This window comes from Platalea leucorodia (assembly GCF_965183815.1).
Source record: "Platalea leucorodia genome assembly, chromosome: W".
Taxonomy (NCBI): Eukaryota; Metazoa; Chordata; class Aves; order Pelecaniformes; family Threskiornithidae; genus Platalea; species Platalea leucorodia.
Window position 1 is genome coordinate 6,012,482 of NC_138859.1, and position 23,519 is coordinate 6,036,000.

A 23,519-nucleotide genomic window follows, 5' to 3' on the forward strand; every position below is an offset into this window, starting at 1 on the left:
AGGTGTAGCAGTCTGCCAACACTGTGAGCAGAGCGCTCTGGTTTTCATCTATTTTGCACCCACTTTGCAATTTGCACGAGGTGTAAAATATGGTGAATGAAAGTAATAAATTACTAAGGGAAAAGATTTACAGTTCTTCTTATTGGACTGATTTGTAGATGCCAAATGGAGACAGGTATGTCCTTAGCCTCCAAGGTCCAAAATACACATAAAAGTCTTATTTTGTAGGTTATGAAATCCCCTCATAGTCTCTGGAAATTTAATTGATCGTCTAGTTCTCAAGAAAGGCATTGAGAAACTGAACTGTATAATGCTAATCCCCATGGTGTCGTAAGCAATGAGTTGGAAAGCAGTTTTGTCCATTTCTTCCAACAACCATAGCCAGTTTGCCCATTACGGTAATGCGTCACACTTGGAAACCTGAATCTCCAAATCTTCCACCAGCTTCTGATTGCTTGAGTAGTTTGTATGGCAAACACACACAGCTAGAGCATTTGACATTAAGAACAGCTTACAAAACTAATTACAATAGTAGAAGCCAGGAAAAAGGGCAGGGAGGAGTGCTTTTACTGTGTAAGACCCTGTTCTTTTTCCAGTACAAGCTTGTCTCTGTCTCACTTTTAAAGCTCTGCTCAAGGCATTCTGGTTCCGTACTGAATTCTTGTACCACTGTGCAGCAAACTCCCAAGCCTAAGAGCTGTTCCAGTTTTAACCCTATTCTCAAATTAGTGTTTCATTTTGTGCACACACTTACATTTTCATGGGGGTTTTTTTATGCCTTACTGTCTAGCAAGAATAAAACTGCTGAAATTATTTCTGGATTCATCCTTGAAGCTTGATTTTTTTTTTTGACTGTTGAATATGATTAATTCTGCTTGACCTGTCCTTGTGCCACACAGATTTTTCTAGAGTGTGTCACCCCGTCTTTATCTATTGTGTGGCATGCCCAGCCAAATGCAAATGGAAACATAATTTTGTTGATTTTTTTTTTTTTGAGGTATTGCTTCATTCTTTACTTTTCTCCCACCACCTGCTTGCTCCCTGATAAAGTAAATATTTATGAAAAGTACCTGGGAAAAAAAACCCATGAGTCACCAGGAGAGTTTGTTACGATAGTATGATCTCACCTTAACTTGATTGAATCCATCTTCCTTATGTGTTAAAATTCCTGTTTGGTAATCAGACTTGAACTGAAATTATACAATTATTCTTTTCATTTGATGTTCAAAGTTCTTTTGTTTAAATGATTTTTAGTGGATGATAGTGCCAAATAATGGGTCAAATTCTTCTGGCAATTTTACTTACATAGATTAAGAGTCATTCTGTAGCTTAATCATGTTTCATCAGGGTAAATTACAATGTATTTGAAAATATTTGGCCTTATGAAAGTAACAGAGAAATTAAGTTCTTTGCGATAATAAACGTTGCTGTGTTGTAACAACATATTACTTGTTCTGAACATTACTCAAATTACATTTTCTGCTGGCTTCCCTGATATGACCAATCTGACTGCAAGTGTAACAGTTGAGGAAAAAGTGATTTTATTTGGGGGAAAGTTTGAGAGTCTTCACTTAGATCAAAAGTATCGAAAGCAAGAAGACTACTTTGAGAATGTGGGCTTCATTGTGAATTTTCATGTTCACCAAGGGGTTCTGAGCCACGGCTTCCTAAGCTAAACCTCACTCTGCCCGAGGACTGGTGAAAGTGAAATTAGAGCAGGTTATAGCCTTTCTTATGCAGCTCTTTACTTCAGTTACTTAATATAGAAGGGTGCTTAGAGGACTCTGGCATAGTCATGCAAATGGCTATTATTTACTGGTTTAAACTTTAGAGGAGTTCCCACTCTTGCTGGTTCCATTTTTTAAAATATTTAACAGGATATTGTTCAGAATTAAACAGCATCAGGAATTTGTCCTGCAAGAACCTAGCAATGCCTATGTCACTGGAACTATGACTATCCACAATGAGAACAACATTGCTGAAGTCCATGTCAATTCTGGCGTGTACTCCTCTGATAGCATTTTTGACTACTCGCATGTAAGTAAATCTAAGAATCTGCCTAGACTTAATCTCTGAGGAAGTTTTTAAACTCAGAAATTATTTTAGTGTATTCTCACCATAAGTTGTCCTGAAACACTGTTTCTTTGAAGACTCCCATCACCCTTCCTCTGCTTAGGCGATCTTTGTTTCACCTATATGATAGTGTAGTTTAAAAGACTTGTAATGAAACCTGTGGTGGCGGTTCATGAAAGTGAGAAGAATGTCACTGACCTCAGTGAGGTCAGAGTTGAGAATGGGCTGCCATCACTCACGTATAGCAAGTGCAGCAGAAGTCTCTCGGAAAAGATACTTCCAGTCTTACGGACAGACATTGGTGTGGGCAGGCTGCTTCCATTCCCCAAAGCTGTCAATGTAAATGCAGAGTCATTCCCCAATAGTAGCCTGTGTAGCCACTTTCTGTTTCTTCTAGATTGTCCTAAAGAGTAGAAAGAATCAACTAATATTAGTGGTAGCCATTTTTAATTAATTAACTATAATTATTTTAATCACAGGGGTATATTGCAACAAAGTTAATTTCATGAAATGCCTGCTTTATCCTGAAAATAAATGAGCAATACATCCCACAGCTGCAAGAACTTGGACGCCTGGCTTTTGAGAGAAAGGTGACTTTGTAGTGAAACCCATACTGTATACAAGAAAGGCTACTGTATAAGAGTTGTGTGATGGGAGCCCTCCATTCTGTCTTTAAGAACATCTGTTCTTAGGAATGTCTTTTAATGTGTTAGCAATGATGAAGCACATCTGACAACACATAACTTCAAGGGAATGTCATATAGAACATTATTATGAGATAATGAGCAATCATGGCCCACCCTGCAGTTTTATAGTGGATTGTCATTGTGACTAGTACTGTAAGATCCTGTGTCCTTGGAAGTAGTGTAATTTGACTATTTTGGGGTGATTGCAATATGAGTTCAGACAGGCTTTTCCTTTTTTTTTATCATCATGCTGATATTTTGAGCTTGACATAACTTGAAATAACTTTGTTTGCAGAACGGAATTTAGAAATCAATTTACTTTGACTTTCTTATTGAGGCAAAGGTTTCATGAAGGTGACCGGAAGTATTGCCTGGAGATGAACTTGAGTTCTGGCCTGTTTTATGACAGTAGCAGTAGCGTATTTACAGCAAAACTTACTGCCAATTAACATAACTTATTATGATAGTAATACAGCTCAATTTTGCTGTGTTGACAGAACTAGTGTCTAGTGAACTCTGTTTCTGAATAGATTGAAAATATTTATTTTCTTTAAAAGCAGGTAGCTTCTTTAGCTAATGCTTTGTGTGAGGCAAAGGAAGGTGACTTCAGATTTTGGTATTTCCTCAAAGGGTGTCCTAGTAGAATGAAACCAAAGCTACATTACTGATGATGTGTAACATTTTCTTTTAGACTATGATGACAGTATACTCTCTAAATAATGTGTGGGCACAGCTTCAGTCTGGCCATTCCATGTTTGGGAAGATCAAAGACTGGTTTCTCTATGGTAAACCCATTGAACAACTCTGCTCAGGTCTGCCTCTCTACCAGCTTGTGAAGACTGAATGTAAGTTGCAAGATCAGAACATTATGCTTCTGTTTCAGTGCATAAGCACCTTTCTGTCCTTTAAACCTAAGTCCACGTGGTACCTTTGAGGCAGGAACATATTGCCCCATATCATGATGCAATATATTTGCATTTTGACTGCTGTGTTTATTGTTTGATAAATAATGCTTCAGCTATCCATCTACTCCTGCAGCACCTCCAATGCCAGGGTGCACAGCTTAGAGGAAACTGTTTTGGATGGAGCACCCTGGAGGCAAGTCTGTTGTGATGTTGCTATACCTTTTGGGGTGCAACTCACAATAAAGAAAAAAGGAAGCACAGGAAAAATCATATTCCACATGACCCATATGCCCACCTTCTCCTTCCCCCTGTTTTTCAGAGCATGGTCTGTTTTCACATGAGCACATGGATGGGCCTGTTACAGGCCTTGAGCCTAGGCCTGTTGGTATCACCAACGTATCACTGATTTCAAAGATCATGCTAGAAATGGCTGCAGAGCAAAATAAATTTATTCTGAATTCAGTAACTAACTACAGGACAAACAGGAATGTACACCCAGCTCTGAGCAGAAGCAGAGAGAAGGATCTATGCAGGAGAAAGGATTTTGGTATTTTATCTATGTGATACTGTAGTTGGCCAGTGCTATTTCCTTCTTTGCTGACTGTGCCACAGTTTACCACGTGTTTTACGTACATGTCTTAGACTATAATTAATCTATTTTTCTTATCTTGCAAGGAGATGGATGTTATTACTGGACTACAGGGGAAGACCAAGGTAGTAAAAAGCAGCAACAACAGGTAAAGTGTCCCTGAAGATATGGTCCATCTGTTGCCTTAAATAACTGTAGTCTGAAAATGTTTTCGATCTCTAAATCCACAGCCTGTCAGCAAAGGGTCTGGACTGAATGTTCACAATCTGAAGGAAATATATAGCTTTCCTTTTATTTATGACTTAACTTAGACATGTGTTCTGTATAATATAAAGCATCTGCTGTCATAGAACTTGTTAGGTATCAGTAGCTTTATGGGTTGTCTATTGGTAAGGATCTTTTTACATTGTGATCCATGAGATTTCTCACTGGAATGGATGGAAAATTCCCACTGATTTCCACGGGAGGGACCCACAGAGGACTGCAGCCACTTCCTAAGTGGAGAGCAGCCAGCAACTGTTCTCAGAAACAACGGGAGAGTTATGTTCACAGTCAACAAAGCAGAGTGCTTATCCTAATAACAACTGCCTATGGTTAATGTGCAGAGTGGGTTGTCCATGAGGCTTATTAGCCTTAAGCATAAGATTAACACCTTGAAAATAGCACAGGCAACTGGTATATCTGTGTCAGGAGAGGGGCAGGGCTGTGGTGATCCTACCAGGACTGGAACCCAGATCTATCACAAAAATGAAGAAAGGAGCCAGTGCACAAGCTTACATCCTAAAGACATGTTGGCAGAAAGAGTCTAGAAAGGAAGAGAGTATCAGGATGTGACTCCTACTATCTTGAAACTTACCTGATCTTTCCAAGAGTTTCTCTCCATCAAAGTAGTATGCATGTTTTGGAAGTTTAGCTAGCTTCTCAGCTAGGCTTGTTCTATAAAAGGTGGGGAAATTGTTTATGTGGAAGAGAGCACATTGGGGGTGTACCTGAGTGAGTATCTGTGTGCATGTGCATTGGCAGCTTTCGTAAGTTAAAACATATTTATCCTAGGCTGGGATATCACAGTAATGCTGATTATTTGCTCCCAGCTTTTTTTAAAAAGCCTGAAAGGTGTTTAAAGGTATGCCTGGAATCCAAGCAATGGTATCATTGGATGCATACTGATAGGCAGCTAAAATATGTCACGCATTTGGGGAGGGCAGAATTAGCACACATTCCCATCACATCTCCAACTCTGCTGCAATTAACCTTTCTTGATCCTTACACGTATCAACGGGCAGGAAGCCTCTATGGTCCCTCACTGCCAAGGACGCCAACTTATCTAGTCACCTGTGCTGCACACTAATTCAAGATCTTTTTACCACTGAACCTATTCCACTGAGAACCCCCCACCACCACCTCCCCAAATTTCCCAGTGTACAAGACTATTTATCAAAGTCAAGGTATGACACCTTTGCCAGTTGTGATCATTTTAAAATCAGAGATTAACCTGGAAACTCTTACCCTGGTGAGCAATGCCATTTAAATGAAAGAGACTGCTTAAATTAGGAAGAGTGGCAGATTTTCATATATCTTGTCTGATATGTGAAAACAAGTTTTCCAGTTTGTATCAGGTAATGAAAAGGGACAGCTATTAACATTAGCAAATTTTCCCTTACAGGACAGGATTTCCACTAGTGGAGAAAAATGAAGTCAGACTGGAGAATCAAGCCCACTATTTGAAACAAAAATTGCACGGTCTGGGCTGGCAAGCCAAAGATGTGAATGAGTGTCCTCATTTGCTAGGTCTTCCCACCCTTTTTGTACTAACAATGAATAGTTGTGAGGGGGGGGGGGGAAAAAAAATCATCTCTTAATTTTAGAAGACAAGCTTGCCTCTTGAGTGTGTCCCTATAACCACTAACCACTCAGGAGCAAATTGCTGTGGTCAAGCACTGAACAACATGGCAAGATCCATGTGCAAGAAGAAAAGAGGGTGCATCCCAGTAAAGGGAAAGTACGTGCTCAGTTTGAATCAAGGTACCTAATCTTAAATACTCAGATTTTAAATTATTGGCCGGAGAGGAGGTGAGCTGGGTTTTGCACAGTTAATTGTTTAAAATAAGTAAATGTCTTGGCCAGTGAGTGACACCAGATTTTCCAAGGCATATGATCCAGTCCTGGTGGTACATGTTTGCTTTCTACTTGAGCTGGGAACCAAGTGTGGTTTCGATTGACCACTAGATGGCAATTTGTTACAGTAACCTCAACAGTTATGTTTTTCTTATTGCAGTCTGAATCCAGAGTTGTTATTAAGTGAGATCTTGGTCTCATTAGGCTAGTAAAGACACTGATTAGGAGCAAACCATAACTCAAAAATAAAATAAAATTAATCCCTGTCAACCTGAGACCTGTTCTCCCACAAGTAAAAGCTGAGTCAGGATGCAGAGGATTAGAATTCTTTCAGATTTCCAAACCAGTGGGATATTTGTTTTCACGTGTAATTATGCCCCATTTGGTGACTAACTGAACTCTTTTTCAATCCCTTAATATTTGTCATTTTTTTCTCTTTAATATATGTATATATATTCTATTGTCTAATGAGGCATTGCATTTGCATGAGGTTTATTAATCAAAGGTTTCAAAGTGTTCTAGAAACATAAGTAGCAAAGATTCACAAGATCTAATATGAATGAGTGAAATCTTTTCTCTTTCAGAAAAGGGATGCAGCAATGGATGAAAGATAAATCTGACAAACGCTAATCACACGCTGACCACGAGCACAGGTAAGGGGGGAAGCCCCAGCACCCCTGCATTCTTCTTATCTCCCTCTCGTTATCACAACCCTGTTGCCACCAGCTGAAATCTAACCAGCCTCATCTGCCTCTGCCCCTGCCCCATCCTGCTTAGCTGGGCTCCTCCCTCAGACATGAATAACCCACAGAGGAATTGTGTGCTCTTGGCTCGTTGTTTGGTTTGGGTTTTTTTTGGGGGGGGACCAAGGGAGAAAGGGGGCTGGCAGTCTGGCTGGAGTTTCGTAGCCAGGTCTCTGTTCCTTGCAGGCAGGTCCTGCTGCTCTTAGCACTTGTCATGGCCACATGCTCTGCTGGTTTTAGCATCTCTCCTCCTATTCTGCAAGTTCTTTTCTTTGCTCTTTCTCTCAGCTCAGTTAAGGGGCAGCCAGACTCATGTGACTTGGCAGTTCCCACTTTATTTAACTTTCTGGGGGTGGGTATAAAGAGAGGAAGGTGATTCAGACCTATTGAATGGGGTCCTCAAGTTGCTGCAGCTGTTTCTTGTTGTATAGAAAAGCAGATGTGGTGTAAAGCAGACCCTTGTGTGGCTATGCTCAGAGTGGAGAAAGTATCCTTAAAAAAATCACTTTGTAATTGCTGGTACTAGGATGAGAGCTGATGTGGGGATGTAAAGGAGGGCAGAGGGTTAAAGCAGTACAATGAGTTTTTCTGAGGAGGTTCTTGTAATTCAGATAGCTTCCAGGACAGCCCAGACTATAAAGGCAGCTAATGCCTTGATCTGTTTGCAGGCTGTAAATCCTGCCCAGCAGTTCCCGGGTAAGATACAGTACATCCACCTTTCCCATACATACCATGATGGTCACAATGCCAGCTGCTGGGGAGTTTCCCCTTTCTTCTGCTGGCACCATTGTACAGATGGTCACATAAGGATTGTTAAGCATTTAAAAATATGTTTCGATCGAGACATAAGGACGTTAAGGCTTGAGCCAACAGTGCTAGCCAATAACCTTTTCCATCCCCTGCGATAGGAAGCAGAGGCTGTTTTCACCTAAAGAAGCTCCCTGATTCAGAAATTTGCCCTGAGCACACTGGGAGGTGTCTGACAGCAGCACATTAAGCAATGTCCCTGGGTGCAATATACTGAGAGCTGAGCCAGGGCACTCTGCCACTCCTTCCAGATAAGTCGAGCCCTTTAACACCAGGGACTGCGAGGGGCTCGTTCCATGCTCTCAATGAGATAAGCTGCCATCCGCGCTTCACAAGACACTCCTATCTGCCAAGCTGCTCTGAGAAAAACCGGGAGATGTGCAGCATGATTTAAAGCACGTTACAGACTCCCCCAAGTTACAATCCTAAATGTGGGGGTCTTGCTAATTAAAAGTGAGGAACTACCAGAGGGGTGGGATCCTTCAGATAGGGGAGTGTTTATGCATAGCTTACAGGTGTTAAGCAGCTGTGAAGGAGATAACTACAACACAACAGGAATGATAGAGGTAGCAGTACTAGAGTCTAAAAAGTGGGAGATTGATTAAAAATTCTCCAATTAAAATGTATTTTCATGATCCTGAGCTGCACAAGTGTTAATACAGTATAAATAGTACCTGAGAGAGAGTAGTCTCTGTATGCATATGCTACCACTAAAATGGTCTCAAACTGATGTGACAGCTAATCAGAAAACAGTCTGTGTATCGCTGACGTAAGTTTCCCGGTTGTAAAGATATTTGTATAGACCTATTACCTATGGACTCTCATGTTTTGCTGCCCGTTGTGATGTTTTTTTTTTAAAGCTGCCAAGATAAAGTCACATTTTTGATGTGCTAGTTAAATTTGGAGAGCAATTAGTCCTTCAGTTTGTTGGTCCTGGATATATGTAAGACTTTTTCAGGTGAGGAGAATTCAGCAGTTGCCTTGTGAAAGTGAGCTATTGACAGCATTTGATCAAATTCCTCGGTAATGCTAACCAATACATAAGTATTCTGAACATCCTAAACAATAAAGTTGCAGAAGCCAGACTAAGGACCAGACCATATTTGGAATTTTTGCTGCAATTGAAACCAAAATTAATGAGAAGTTCTATACAGTTTCCCTTAAAAAAGATAGAAAAGACAAAATTTGATATTCAGTTGCATGGCAAGCATAAATGAGAGAGGCTGCTGACAACCCCAATTTATCCAGTATCATTCCAATCATCAAGTTACAGAAACTGAAATGTGATACATTTTAATCTTTGAATTTTTAAGGCTGTACTTAAACAGTATTTTTTTACTGAATCAATCTCTTCTACTGTTACATACAACTTGTTTTCCCTTTTTGATCCAAACCCTAACATCAAATAAACAGAGCAAATATTAGACATGCTTGTTTAATTTTTCCTCATGTTTTGTTGATAGGATTACAAGCTGTTGGCTTTGTAATTACCATCTGGTACTGAGACATTGACTAACACTGCCAGAAAATACTCCATCTCTGCTTAATACTCAAGTTGTCAATTAAATAATTTCAAGCTATTAATCAAAATTGTCAACAAAATAATTTCTGGTGAACAGAGCCTGTTTTCTTCCAACCCATTGTTCAAGATTAAGAAACCATAGTTCTGAAAACCAAGGACAAGATACATTTAGTAATTGTTCCCAAGAACTTTGTACTTTTAGGGCTGTGGGAGTGTTTAAATGGAGTTGTCATTAGGGAAAAGAATGGTATTCCTCAAAAGCCTGCTTGGACATAGCTGACAAAGAAAGAGGAACAATTTTGGAGATTTCTGTAAAGTTTTATTCAGGAGTCAGAAGCTGCTCAGAGGGTTGCCCGCAGTTTAACACCCAAATGAATACCAAAGCTCCATGAAATAACTAGATGATGAGAGAAGGAATTTCAAAAATGTAAAATTAAAACTTTCTCTTGACCTTTTTCTGTTAAACTGTTCTGTGAAGCAAGTGTGATAAGAAGCCTGCAGGGTCAAAACTCCTGGTATTAAACAGCATGCCTACTCTGCTGTTCATTAGCACTGCAGTACAATCACTTTCTGTGTGAAGATCTCAAATAGTAACTGATTTATTTTTGACCATGTCTCACCAGGTTTGAATTGTCACTGAATTAATAAATTGTGTGACCTTTAAAGGTACTAAATTTTAAATGACCTTTTAATATTAGTTAGGGCCTCCATCTGCATGGAGGCATATACCGAGATAATGGAAGTGGAGACAAATCAATAGATTTCTTGAGACATCTCCCATCCCATAAATGATATAAGCAAATATTTGGCTTATTGGTCCTGGAAATACTTGTGCTAAATGTAAGCATTTTGATTGCCTGTGTTAGTTCATTTTGAGGCCTAGCAAGAAAAAAAGGTTAAATGCTGGAATGTACAGAAGCAGGTGCAAAAGCAAGGGCCTGCTTTGCCTTTCTCATGTAAGGATCTAAGAATTTTCTCTGACTGCAGGACTGAGCTATATGTACTTGAGTGTGTGCTAGAAATTTCCCGATTAAATACGAAGCCACCCCAATCACATTAGAAAATAGCAGCTCTTCCAAATAACTGCTTGAGGAATGAGCACGCAGGGAGCTGGTACTCACAGTAACAACGAGGCCATGAGCTTGCAGTGAATTGAACGTGATTGACAGGAAGGCAATGTCCAGCTTTTTCCAGCTCTTTTCTTTCTGTTTCGGTTGCTCAGGCTTTGCACCGGCTGGAAAATCTCTGCTTATCGTTATTTATCTGCACTGCCGCATGGCCAATGACCCGCAGCTGAGACCAGGTTGCACTAGCGCAAGTGCACACTGATGGACTCCCTTCCAAGAGCCTGGAGCTTTTGCCACCTCAGCAGGAAAAAAGGAGAGAGGAAAGGGAATTGCCAGTAGCAGTGCAGGTAGCTTGGGTGCCCTGCTCGTTAGTATGTCCCCCATCCTTTTCACTTGCCTGGAAATAGCTGATGAAGAAGAGGTGCCGCTTGTTTCCCTTATAAAGCTATTGATGCGCATTTCAGTGCTGTCGCTGGGTCAGAAGGAGGTTGTGTTATGCAGTTTAAGTAGTTCCCTGCCCTTGTGGCTGCGCAGTGACTTTCCTTCTTCTCCCTGTTTTCTTTTTCTCAATCACTCTGGTTGTAATGCATTGCTACACTTCTCTCTCCCCACTCTTTCATTAAATACTATCTTTTCATTTTCCAGTGACATCTGAAATCAGAATAGAGAGCTGCTGGGAACAGCCCATTTATGGAAAGGAAATCCACAGCAGCCGTGAACCGAGGCATACAGGAATAAGGACTTAGGCAGATGCAGGAATGGAAACTAATTTTAGTTATTCCATTGCAAGCTCATCACACTGTCAGTGTCACACTCTTCTTTATCTCCCATATCACATCCAACAGTTACCTCATGGCACAGCTATCTCCTGCCAGAGACCATTGTGGGGTGTTTTCGTAATAATTTCATCCCTGTATTTTGGAAAACTTCAAATCACATGCTGTGATAGCTGCTAGAGTGCGTTAGCTTGCATCACTCTCCTGCTTCCCTGAAATGGCATATACATCTGGCATCCTGATTAGAGAGCAGCCTTGAACTGAAATCGCTGCATTTACACAGCTTTTCAAAAGGATTTCAGGTTTTCCCAGTATGAATTTTAAAAATTTCTCAACAAGATGTCTTGCTGTTGATTCAGTCCTAACGTTGAGATTTGATCCAAGTGCTGTGATAGAGATGTGTCTTATACCTCCTTACACTGTGCAGTGGAAAAATTAGTGGGGTTTTCTTCAGACTGATCTCAGTGTTTTTGAGGGCTGATTAAGGTCACCAAAGGCTCTCCTGTTCTTCCATTAAAACACACCCTTTTCTTTATTAATGCTCTATTACTTATGGGCAAAAGCGGTCATGTGGCTGAGAATGATGGCTCTCTGTGTCGTATAGAAAAGACTCTCAGGCTTGACATTTTTTTCTCTAAGGCACAGAAACAAAGGTTCCCTTGTGCTATAATGCAAATCCTTTGCAGGAGCAGGATGGGATAGGATATTTTCTTGTGGTGAAGCAGGACATTGCATTTTGAGTTCTGGAAATTGAGGCACGGTTGCTGGCTCTGCTATTGAAGTCCTCTGCTACCTTGGGCAAGTCGTTTGATAAATTTTCTTCTATGAAACAGGGATGCTTTCCTTTGCTACGCTGTGTGTCTCTCTACATACAGTGTACATTCTTGGGGGACAGGATTTGTTTCTTATCTATAGTTAGATGCACATGCAAGCATCTAACTGTGCTGCTGACAAATAAGCATAAAACTTAAATGAAAATTGTAAAGCTCTTTGCGATCATAGGATACTGGAAATGTTTGATGTTTGTTAGGTTTCCTATCTCACCTGCCCTAAATATGGGGATTTGGAATTGCAGTTTTAAGATCTATAAGAAATGTCCCCAGAAGCCCATAGTGGATGGGAGTCCTTCCCTTGTGAAATCTGAAATGAAATGCTCTTATCTCCACATTCCAGCCATGGTTTTACCTGTGATATTTATATTCATATATAAGTAGGACAAGCAAATAATATCCTCTTTATCCTTGGGATTTGAGTTTTTTGGTTTTTGGTTTGGTTTGGTTTTAAATGACATTTTAGAATTTGAATTATCTCTTTATCTAATATCCTTTAATATCCTCTTCCCCTCCAATAGATTACTTATTTAATTGAATATTTTTTCATCAAATATATCTCTTCAAATATTCCCCCCCCCCCCCCCCCAAAAGAGAAACTCTAATGAATATCTGCTTTTCAGTAATGCTTCTGTATTTAAACCAAGAACAATTCTGTTTGCCTTCACTGAAACCTTACTCTCTTTGGGTTTGCTTGATGGTGTTTTCTGAGAGACTCTTTCAATAGAATCCATTAAAAACAATCAGAGAAAAAGAAAAAGAAAATAGAAAAAAGGAAACTTTTTCATGTTTTAAAAAAAGCCTAATATGTAATAGCAATCTAATTTTAAAATCTTAATTAAATTTGTTAAGGTATGGACTACTGAACCAAAATCCACCCGAGTTTACATGTGGAGAAATTACATGTGACATTATAACTAACTGGCACGCTTTCTTTTTATTCACTGAGGAACTATTCATGTCCAGAAAGCCCAGGACACATAAGCAAACATTAATCACTTTCTTCTGGGAAAGGTTCCACATCCCAATCTGCTCTTAAGTGTTAGTGAAAGCAGGTGTTCCTCTGTTCCAAAAATCAGACTAAAGAAGGGTGAGGATGCTTAAACACTTCACATTCTTTTTCCCCACTTCCTCTTACCCAGAGGAGCATCACACCCTTTCGATCTTGTATATCGTCGACCTTGACACTTCATAAAGCCCTGCTTCACTTTCTAGCCTTTCAGCACCGAGTTTGCTTCACACATTCCTACTCAAACCCATGCTCTTCTGCTGCCTCTTGACAGAAGAAGCCGTGGAGGCATCGGCTTGGAGGAAGTTGTGGGGAGCCTGAGATTAGAGTCTATTTTGGAGCCCCACAATCTTCAGGACTGACCTTTTTGACAACTGAGCTGTTCCCAAGAGTTGCTGCACAGCCTTGGCTACCGCTGTGTCAACTGCGCTCACGTTCACACCCGGTCTGCTTAGCACTGTGAGTAGGAAAGGCCTCTCTTTGCTCTCTGGGCTGATTTTCCCTTCCAGTTCTTACCACGGCATAAGAATGGAGAGTGTCCAACCCATAATGCCAGCTCCGACAGGAAGGGCGAAACATTAATTAAACAGTGCTTTATACATGCTGAATGTTGTTCCCTGATACTGCCAGGTTCAGTGCAGAGGCTTAGGTTTTCATTAGCTACATTTTCCCATGTAAAACTGCAAATTCACTGGGGAAATGAACACAAACTTCTAGGAGTGAGGGCCAAGAGACCTTTCTATAACTCTGCCTGCCTGATGCACCATTAATGAAATGAGGTCATTGTTTATGCTACAGATTTAATAATAATTAAACAGTGATGCTTATTAATGTTCCCTCTCCAGCTACTTCAGTTAATCTATTTAGCATGGATTTTTTTGAGGGCAATTTCCTTTCTTGGATACTTATTGTGCATGTAAACTGCAGTGCATGTGAAAAAAAGGCCAAACCTCTTCATTTCAGTGACATGAAATAAAGCCCTTCTGTTTTCTGTGTTCAGTTTTGGGCCCCTCACTACAAGAAGGACATCGAGGTGCTGGAGCGTGGCCAAAGAAGGGCAAGGAAGCTGGTGAAGGGTCTGGAGCACAAGTCTTATGAGGAGCGGCTGAGGGAGCTGGGGTTGTTTAGCCTGGAGAAGAGGAGGCTGAGGGGAGACCTTATCGCTCTCTACAACTGCCTGAAAGGAGGCTGTTGCGAGGTGGGGGTCGGTCTCTTCTCCCAAGTAACAAGTGATAGGACAAGAGTAAATGGCCTCAAGCTGCACCAGGGCAGGTTTAGGTTGGATATTAGGAAAAACTTCTTCACCGAAAGGGCAGTCAGGCACTGGCACAGGCTGCCCAGGGAAGTGGTTGAGTCTCCATCCTTGGAGGTATTTAAAAGAAGGGTAGATGTGGTGCTTGAGGACATGGTTTAGTGGTGGACTTGGCAGTGATAGGTTAACGGTTGGACTCGATGATCTTAAGGGTCTTTTCCAACCGTAACGATTCTATGATTCTATGTTAAAAAATTTAATTCAGGAAAAAAAAAAATCATGTGTTAAATTCATCAGGCTGCAACCTAAGGAAACAGGAAGCTGCTTTATATCAGATGTACTCTATGGGTATTCCTCATCTGGCAAATCCCCAGCAGGGTCTAAATTGAGTAAGTTAGGAAACTCAGCAAAAGCTGGTTTGTATATAACACAGCAGGCTGCATTGCCCTTCAGTATGCTATTGTTCAAAGAGTTATCAAAACAAGAGCGGAAATGCAAAGACCATTGGAATGCCTGAGCAGTAATTGTGTTCCTAATGAGCCACTGAATCCAGATAACTTATTTGTGAGTTAGGAAATTTATGTTAGATCACTGTGTGCACGCTACTTTTTACTTTACGTATTTATATCTGCAGGGTGTGAAATTACAGTTTCATAGAAAATATGTCTGGACTTAGCAGGACTAGCCCAGCCTCTGCTCCAAGGCAGTGTCAGCTCTGCTTATGTCACTGCCGGAGCAGTTAAAGTAATGCTGTTGAGTTTTGTCACCCAGCGAATGGGAGTTGCACAGCAGACCGTTTTAATTCATAGGAAAGTGGAGTGAACCTAGAAAAGCTCCTCTGGCTCTAGAATTGTTCATCTGGATTAACAGAGTAACACAGAGAAGAATTGCACTCGATGTCTGATTAAGGGCCAGGTGCAGTCCTCAAAATAGCCAATGTGTCCATAGCGAGAGAGGAGACAACTAAAAACCTCAAAGCCATACAAATGCTAAAGAAATCCTTTTAAATTCAAAACCTTCGTCTCTAAATCTCATAGAAAACCCCAAACCCTCAGAAAGGAGCCATGTAATACTGTAGATCCCGGTGCTTACAAGCTCTGCAAGGCATATCTGTGTGCCGTTGCCTGTGCAGTCAAGCCATTAGTTGTGCTCGTCTGAGAAGGAAAACCTGATATGAGCAAGGACTGAGGATAAGGCCATATGCTGTGACGTGCTGAGAAGGTTCAGCACCTGCTGCCTTCCAGCAAGCAGTAGCTCTACCACGTGCCTATCTCTTTCATTTAACAATATGTGCATTTATGCACATGGAATCAGTGCATTTCTGAAATTAATATTTAAGCATAAAAAAATTAAACTGCTTCTGTAAGTACTATCGCTCTCGTGACAAATCTACTACCTGCACAGCTGGCTGTGACAAGCCATCCTGAAGATTTTCCTTTACAGTAGCCAGTATTGTGCTGCATGAGAGAGTTAAGGCTAAGTTTGTTCTCATGGTTTTTAATGTTAATCTCGCTTCCTATGGCAGTAAGGACCTTAGTTCAGCATAGTCAGGTGATGAATCACCAACAAAAAGAAGATTGTGCTTTTCTTTTAAAGTTAATTAACAGAAGTGACCTGAATTCGGCTCCAAAATTTCCTGAAGTTTTCTGTGCTTAGCTCTGGAAAGCCACAATATTCAGAGACAAGCCTTTGACAGTCCTCTGCAGGATTTATAGATAAACTTGCACAGATAACCATGAACTCCACAATGAGATCTAAATTAATCTTCCTAAGCTCAAATATCTACTTCTAATGTAGTGTAGCAATAACAGGGACCTTGATACTTGGCTTTTATTGTCAAGTTCCCCATGTTTAGAAGAAAAGTTGAATAAAACAAGGTTAAAAGGCCATACTAAGGTCTGGCTCCATGACGTCAACACTGCACATGATTTTCATAAAGATACTGATATTTATGAAAAAAATAGAGGATGAATTTAAAACAGGCATGGCTTGAGTATTGTTCTAATTAAGTTAGCTGGAGTTGTGGCCATTTGTGCCAGTGATAGATTTGGGCTATTGAAGAAAGTAAGTTGCAGAGATGGGGTAACAAATCAATGGATGTGCTTAGCCGTAATGGAAAAGCAGAGTCCAGAAAACTCAGCGGATCAGCCGTGGTTTAGTCTTTGGGTCAAGTTCTTAGTGCTTGCAAGGAGAAGCTCTGCAGCATGAGGAAAAAATGCCTTTTTATCCTGAATGCTGAACCACTCGGGCATAGGAGCTGAGCTCTGGCCCTGTTGCCAAAACAAGGGCACTTTGAAAAAGTCCGTGAAGAGCAAGGAGATTTGAGTGGACAATGTTATATAAGAACTAGACCAATTTTTGCATGCACAATGCTCACATTTTGTTGAAATTTGCACACTAAAGCAAAAAGGGCCACTAAATAATTTTAGCACATCTTTTTGGCAAAATAATTTCCATGTTCCCCACATTGTACCTCTGAGCTGTTTGAATTGATGCAAAGGTGAAGCCAGAGTAGTCTGTTGGCCTTTATGTTTTCTCAATAATTTTTAGACAGCCTCTTTGGCAGCACTGTGACTAAATCAGGAATAACTGTAACCTGCCAAGTCACATAGATAAAGAAGGAAGGAAAGATTTTCTGAACCATTTGCAAATATTCCAGTCCTCTCTCTGTCTCTGAGCATTTATATGGCACGCAGCACTGAGTGCTAGCATTCAACTAGTGGTAATGTTCAGATCAGGAAAGAGTGGTTTACAGTGAAAATAAGTACTGGAAAAAAAAAAAGTCCTTTATCACAAACCATGTGGTGCCAATGCAGGTGTGTGGTGCCAATGCAGGTGTATGGTGCCTGCATAAAAAAAAATTAAGGCCCAGCTTTACAGGCCACACTCTCCGGCTCACATTCAATCTCTCTTCTAAGTGCTCTTTCCAGCAGAGCCCTTGCAAAGCACAGCTTTATAGCTGCAATGTGAGAAATTCTCCTCACTCATCTCGAGCTCATCTGCTCCTCTGCATTCAGGGCCTTGTGACTCCAGTATTGTGGTAGTACCTAGAGCTCTTCTCCCGTGCTATGCTCTCTACAAGCACAGAAGAATGGACCTTTTTCCAAAGAAGTTCCTTTGCAAGTGTAATGTAAAGCTCTAATGTAATGTAATGCATCTCTAAAATAGTTTTGAAAAGGGCAGATTTGTTACCTTAAGGGAGCTATTCTTTGCCCTTGGTGGGAAATTGATAGGTTTGGATAGAGGCTCTGTAGAATTTACACGTTAGCTTGAAATCTGCATGGATGAAAGTTGTTCATGCGCGGCAAAGGAAGTCAGCTACCAGGAGGCAGAAAGAAAGGGCAGTTCCTCTCTGAGGAGAAACTTGTCCTATCTCCAAGTGTCCTAGCGCAGAATGTTTACAAAATGCTCATTAAGGGAAAGGGGATTGCGAGATAGCAACAAATCTGGTGAACAGCTTAGCTACACGAGATAAGAGAGGCAAGGCGACCATAGAAGAGAGCAAGCCATATCCAATTACCGAGACCTGGTTTTGGGGAGGGGGAAGGGGGAGACAGACAGGACGGATCACAAGTTTCCAGACAAGAGCTTCTAAACTTGTCATCTCTCTGTGACACAAGCCGCGTATGACCCAGGGAATAAAACCGCCACTTAGCCCACACGAGAGCTAGAGCTTGTTGTTGGAGGTTCGAGCAAAGTCATGGATTCTGTAGTCCTCCAGCTGTGGGCTGTCCTCTGCCTCTTGGTTCACCTTACCGCTTGCAGTCCCATCCTGAGCTTGGAGCACTCTTCCTTGGAGGAAGACGTGCCTCTTTTTGATGAGATTCTCTCCGAGCAAGATGGTGTTGATTTCAACACACTGCTTCAGAATATGAAAAATGAGTTTTTGAAGACGTTGAACCTCTCTGACATTCCCCTGCATGAAACAGCCAAGGTGGATCCACCAGAGTACATGCTAGAGCTGTACAACAGGTTTGCCACTGATAGGACATCTATGCCATCTGCAAATATTATTAGGAGCTTCAAAAATGAAGGTAAGATATGTGCATCTGTAGGAGAAGTAGAGATGAGCGTCTTTATAGTCAGTGTGAAATGTATTTGCCAGGCATGGAGCATGAACTGCACTAGGGGGAAAAAGGCCTTTCATTGAGGATGGCATTGGAAATAGGCAGCTAACACTGCGTGTGCCAGGGTTACCCAGATCCCGCGTCTTGTGAGATAGATCCCTTGTCCTTTGCTTTTAAGACTGTTAGGTTTAGGGGGAAGATGTTTCTTTAATGTTTGGGCAGCACCAAATATAATTTAGGTGCATCATTTTCATTATCTCCATAATGACGCACATCATTTGTAATTACCTGATTGGTTTTTCAAATGGATACCTTAAGTAATATTTGAAATTAAGGCAAGGAATGTTTTTACGCACTATTCAAAGGTGCAATATCTTCCTATTATGAGCTTAACCAAATATGGCTTTCTGTTAATATCCTCTCACTATTGATCCTCATGGGATTTGTAACGTTTTCTTCCTTTGGCATCTGAGCACAGTCCAGCAAAACCATAGAAATATGTGAAGCAGAATTTTGGATAACCCTTAGGTTCTACTTTGGGGGACTAGAATATTTCCTATTTAAAAATAAAACAAAGCTGAAGAAGCCTAATTGTGACCGTAGATAGTTTCCCTGTATGTTTCTGCTTCAGCATTTCCTCTCAGTTCAACAAGGACAAGATGCTGTTTCAGTGCTAACATTCAATAGTTTGTCAATACCTATTTGTACCAATACAGGTTTTATGTTAAAAATGTTTTTCAACTCATCATTTCCAAATACTGATTACTCCACTTGGCAAATATAAGTGCTTTGATTCATTTTAACTACTCGGGGGTACATGCAACTATTCAAACTGCCGTGGGGCTTCTCTCATCTTTTGTTAGTCTAATTAATGAAGTATAGAAGTCATTATTGCTTTTTTCTAACATTTGCAATTTCAAAATGATGAACTATAAGGAGAGGCTACATGCAAGTCATTTCAGCTTTGCAATGCAGTAAGATGCAAGGAGAGAATCCAAAAGCTCTGTTCTGCTCTGTCCTTCTGCCAGACCCGGGCACTCTTTACCAGCAACGTGTTTCTGGTTTGAAGAGGCACTACCTTGTGGTTTAAATCTTCTTTACGTATTCTTTTCTCCAGTGTGGAGAAATTTATTGAAGGGTTGGTGGCAAAACAGTTACACCCACTGGTGAACAGTGACTCATCTGACCAGCCATGCCTGTCACTGCTCATCAGCATAAATGAAGACACACGCAGGAATGCGTGTTGTTCTATTCTCATTTTGCACCATTCAGAAAAAATAAATGGGATAAAAATTGCCAAGTACAGTATGCTAAAGAAGAAAATACAGTGTGGTTTTGTGAGGTAAATCTGAAATCATTCCACTGGCAAAACCGAAATTCTTTCAGGTTTGCAAATGGTACAGACTGACCTTTTGCCAGTAACGCATGTAGCGGTTTGCAGTTCTGTGCCTTTCTGTAACCATGACGTTCGATGCCTATTTCGTCACTGCTGAAGTTCTGCGCCCCGTAGAGTAACTTGGCTTAACTTTCTGTCATTTCAGTATTTCTCTCACCTCTTCCAATCCGAAACAGCAAGATGTGAAATGAGACTGCTGATGTTGAGGCAGCTTCATAAACACATGCAGTTAGAGGGACCATGCAATTAATGTTTGTTATGTGTCTTGAAAGTCTGTATAACTAAGAACCATCTATTTCATGCTAAAGAGCTCTTTTGATAAAGAAATTAATTACTTGCAATGATCAGGACAGTAGAAATAGATCATACCCTGGAATTTTTTTGTTCACCTGCCTACTGAAAATTGGCAGTAATGGTAGTTTCATTATTATCCATTAAATCCTTTATTAAATTTGTTGGAAGAACATTATAGAAATATAACATGCTGCATGGCTGGAAGTAGCTCTGTTTTAATGCATAGACCATAATGTCTCCATTGTAAATGGGACTTTAATCAGTTCTTAAAACTTGAATAAAGGTCTTAAGGGAAATTTTTCTCTTCCTATGGACTCCAAATCTCCCTTCCTGACCCTCCTAGGGGTGTACTGGTAACAGTAGGAGATATTTCACCCTATGGACTTTCTAGCTAAAGAGCAGAGTCACAGCCTGACTTAGAAATGAACGCTTCTCATGCCCTGCTAGTGCTCACCTGGCTTCTTAAATATGGTGTGGCCTTCCCCTTCCTCCTGGTGAATTGCTTGTGCTCATCTTCTATATGGTCAGGTGGCATTTCTCCACCCTGTCATTATGTGTAATCACTGCAGACTTGCTTTAGCATATCAAGGTCTAGGAAATCCCGAAGATTACTTCCAGTATGGAGATTATAGCTAAGCTTGAATAGCATTGTCTTTCAGCTCACGGTCTGCTCCTACCCTGGCACTGTGCAGAGCATATTCAGCTCCCACCTTTATCAATTGACAGGTACGGAAATGCAAGCAGAATCACCCCTCATTTTTTTTTATTTATGAACAGATGAAAGTGCAAAACAGAAAAAAAAAAAAGGGCAGGTGTCTCAAACCTCAAAACTGAAATTAAGTAGGACAAGTCACATGCTTAAGTTAACTGCTTGCTTAAGTGCACTGATGGAGCATGACCAATACTTGCGGCTTTATCAGTGTCATTTTTCTACAAGCATATCAAAATTGGAGAAGTCAGAGATGAAGATAGTAATAGGTCGCAAGTAGTTTGCCTTTGCAGAAAAGTTACCCATAGTCTTTATGTCCTAATCTGTCTTCTGAGTTACAAGTAGACAGCACAGTAATTCAGCAACAAATACGCAATCATTAGCTAAGATTCCTGCATTGTGTGAAGAAATGTATATTGCCTATGTATAAACAAACAATGCAGATAGGACAGACAGCCTGACTGACAAGCAGATATTATGCACTTCTTATATGTTTTATTAACTAAAGCTGCCAAAAGTGCCCAGCTGAATACAGCTGTTTGACTGCTCACTTGAAGCCCATTGAGTCTGTGGCAGGATTTCTGTGGACTGGCGGTTCACGCTGGATGTTCACCGCCTGCTCTTCTTAACCAGGAGCCTCTACATCTTCCAAAGCAACTTTTCCTCCCTTAGTGCTTGGCCCTTTCAGTTTCTGAGGGATGTTTCAGCAGAAGGGAACACTTGCTAGCACAGAAACGCTAAGCAGACACAGATACAGCCTGCTGTTCTTGCACGTGCAGCTTATATGTTGCCCGTCTCATGTTCACTCCAGTGCTATATCCTTCTTCCCTTCCTCTCCTACACAGATCAATGCTTTTCCTTGTTTATTAAATAGTTGCTGTGCAGCAACCTAGAAGTGATTTGTATTTCAGTATTAAGCAACACATTTTTAATATGTAATCCTTCCAGGTGACAAGAAAGTCCCTGGAAGGTATGGGGATAGAAGGAGAATCTATAAAGCCAGGTTTATGGTCTTTAGCATGTCTGGGATCTTGCTGTCCTTAGACATCTAAAATAAAGTCGTCCTTTTCTCCAAGTATGGTTTTGGGAAATGATGAAAAAACACTCTTCTGGAACTGTTCGACTGAAACCAAGCAATGCAAAACATGTCAGATGAACTTCAGTGCATGTGTTGCTGGATGTATTGACCCTTCTAAAATATTTGATCTTTGTTGTTTCCAGACTTGGCTTCCCACCCTATTGGTGTTACAGGAATTCGGAAATACCCTCTTCTATTCAATGTTTCCATCCCTCACCATGAAGAAATCACCATGGCAGAGCTGAGGCTCTACACCTTGGTGGAGCGGGACCAAATGCTCTACGATGGGCTTGACCGGAAGGTCACCATTTTTGAAGTGCTGGAAAACGACCGTATGGGGGTAGGAGAAGAGAGAAAGACAGTGGCGCTGGCATCCAGGCAGATCTATGGCACGAGCAGCGAGTGGGAGAGCTTTGAGGTCACCGAAGCCATCAGGCATTGGCGAAGGGCAGGGCTGACCACGCATCGGCTGGAAGTTCACATAGAGAGCAGGGAAGGGGAGGAGCAGAATGGAGAGGGGAAACTCGATATCGACATCAACTCTGAGGCTAAGCATGTGCCCCTGTTGATTGTGTTCTCTGATGACCAAAGCAATGACAAAAAAGAGGAGAAGCAAGAGCTGAATGAAATGATAGACCATGAGCAGCTGCTGGACTTGGAGAATCTGGAGGTTGGCAATTTCCATGGCCAGCCTGGTGAGGAGGCACTGCTCCAGATGCGCTCCAACATCATTTACGACTCTACTGCCCGAATCCGGAGGAACGCAAAAGGCAACTACTGTAAAAAGACTCCACTTTACATAGATTTCAAGGAGATTGGCTGGGATTCCTGGATCATCGCCCCGGCGGGATATGAAGCTTACGAGTGCCACGGAGTGTGTGCCTACCCCTTAACAGAGCACGTCACACCAACGAAACATGCCATTGTCCAGACTTTGGTTCACCTGAAGAATCCCCAGAAAGCCTCCAAGGCCTGCTGCGTGCCCACCAAACTCGATCCCATCTCTATTCTCTACTTAGATGCAGGGGTGGTCACCTACAAGTTCAAATACGAAGGCATGGTGGTATCAGAGTGTGGCTGCAGATAGTAGCAGGGAACGCATGCACAGGGGAGTGCACAGGGGAAGTATTTAATGATTCAGTCTGTAAATTTGTACATTTCGGATTTCCTATTTAATAAGGTTATTTAATGAGGCATGTACAGATAATTGTATGTTTCCTGTTATGGGGAATGGGCAAGTCGTACGACCGTAGGGAATGTATATTTTGTTCCATTGCTTGCTTCTTGCTGTTCTTCACTGTCCAGATTATGAGTGAGTCTCTCTTCCTATCAGGGCATAGAGCAGATCACTGGATTGTTTGGGAGGGCTCTTTGTGCCAAAGGGACGCATTCAAATTCACAGAAATAAAGGCATATTTTTTTACTTTATAAATGTTGATTGGCATCTATAGGGATTTCCAGAGCTGTTAAAGATAGGTGAACTATGGGCAATACACACCTAGATTGTCTAGTTTTGTGTAAAATCTTTATAAAGATCTTTCAATGCTCAGATTATTTTTTTTTAAATTTATCTCTGTAGATCTTAAGTCCCGATAATTCTC

At 41.1% G+C, this 23,519-nt stretch overlaps 1 protein-coding gene across 1 annotated transcript; it reads left to right on the forward strand.

The window, feature by feature from the left end:
• Positions 1 to 18,074: 18,074 nt before the first annotated feature.
• Positions 18,075 to 23,005, forward strand: LOC309602012 (bone morphogenetic protein 10-like; the record flags this gene model as incomplete). The annotated part of the gene is made up of 2 exons (XM_082335287.1): positions 18,075 to 18,408; positions 22,062 to 23,005. The coding sequence occupies 2 exons, from the start codon at positions 18,075 to 18,077 to the stop codon at positions 23,003 to 23,005; spliced, it is 1,278 nt and encodes a 425-aa protein (XP_082191413.1).
• Between the last annotated feature and the right edge of the window lie 514 nt (positions 23,006 to 23,519).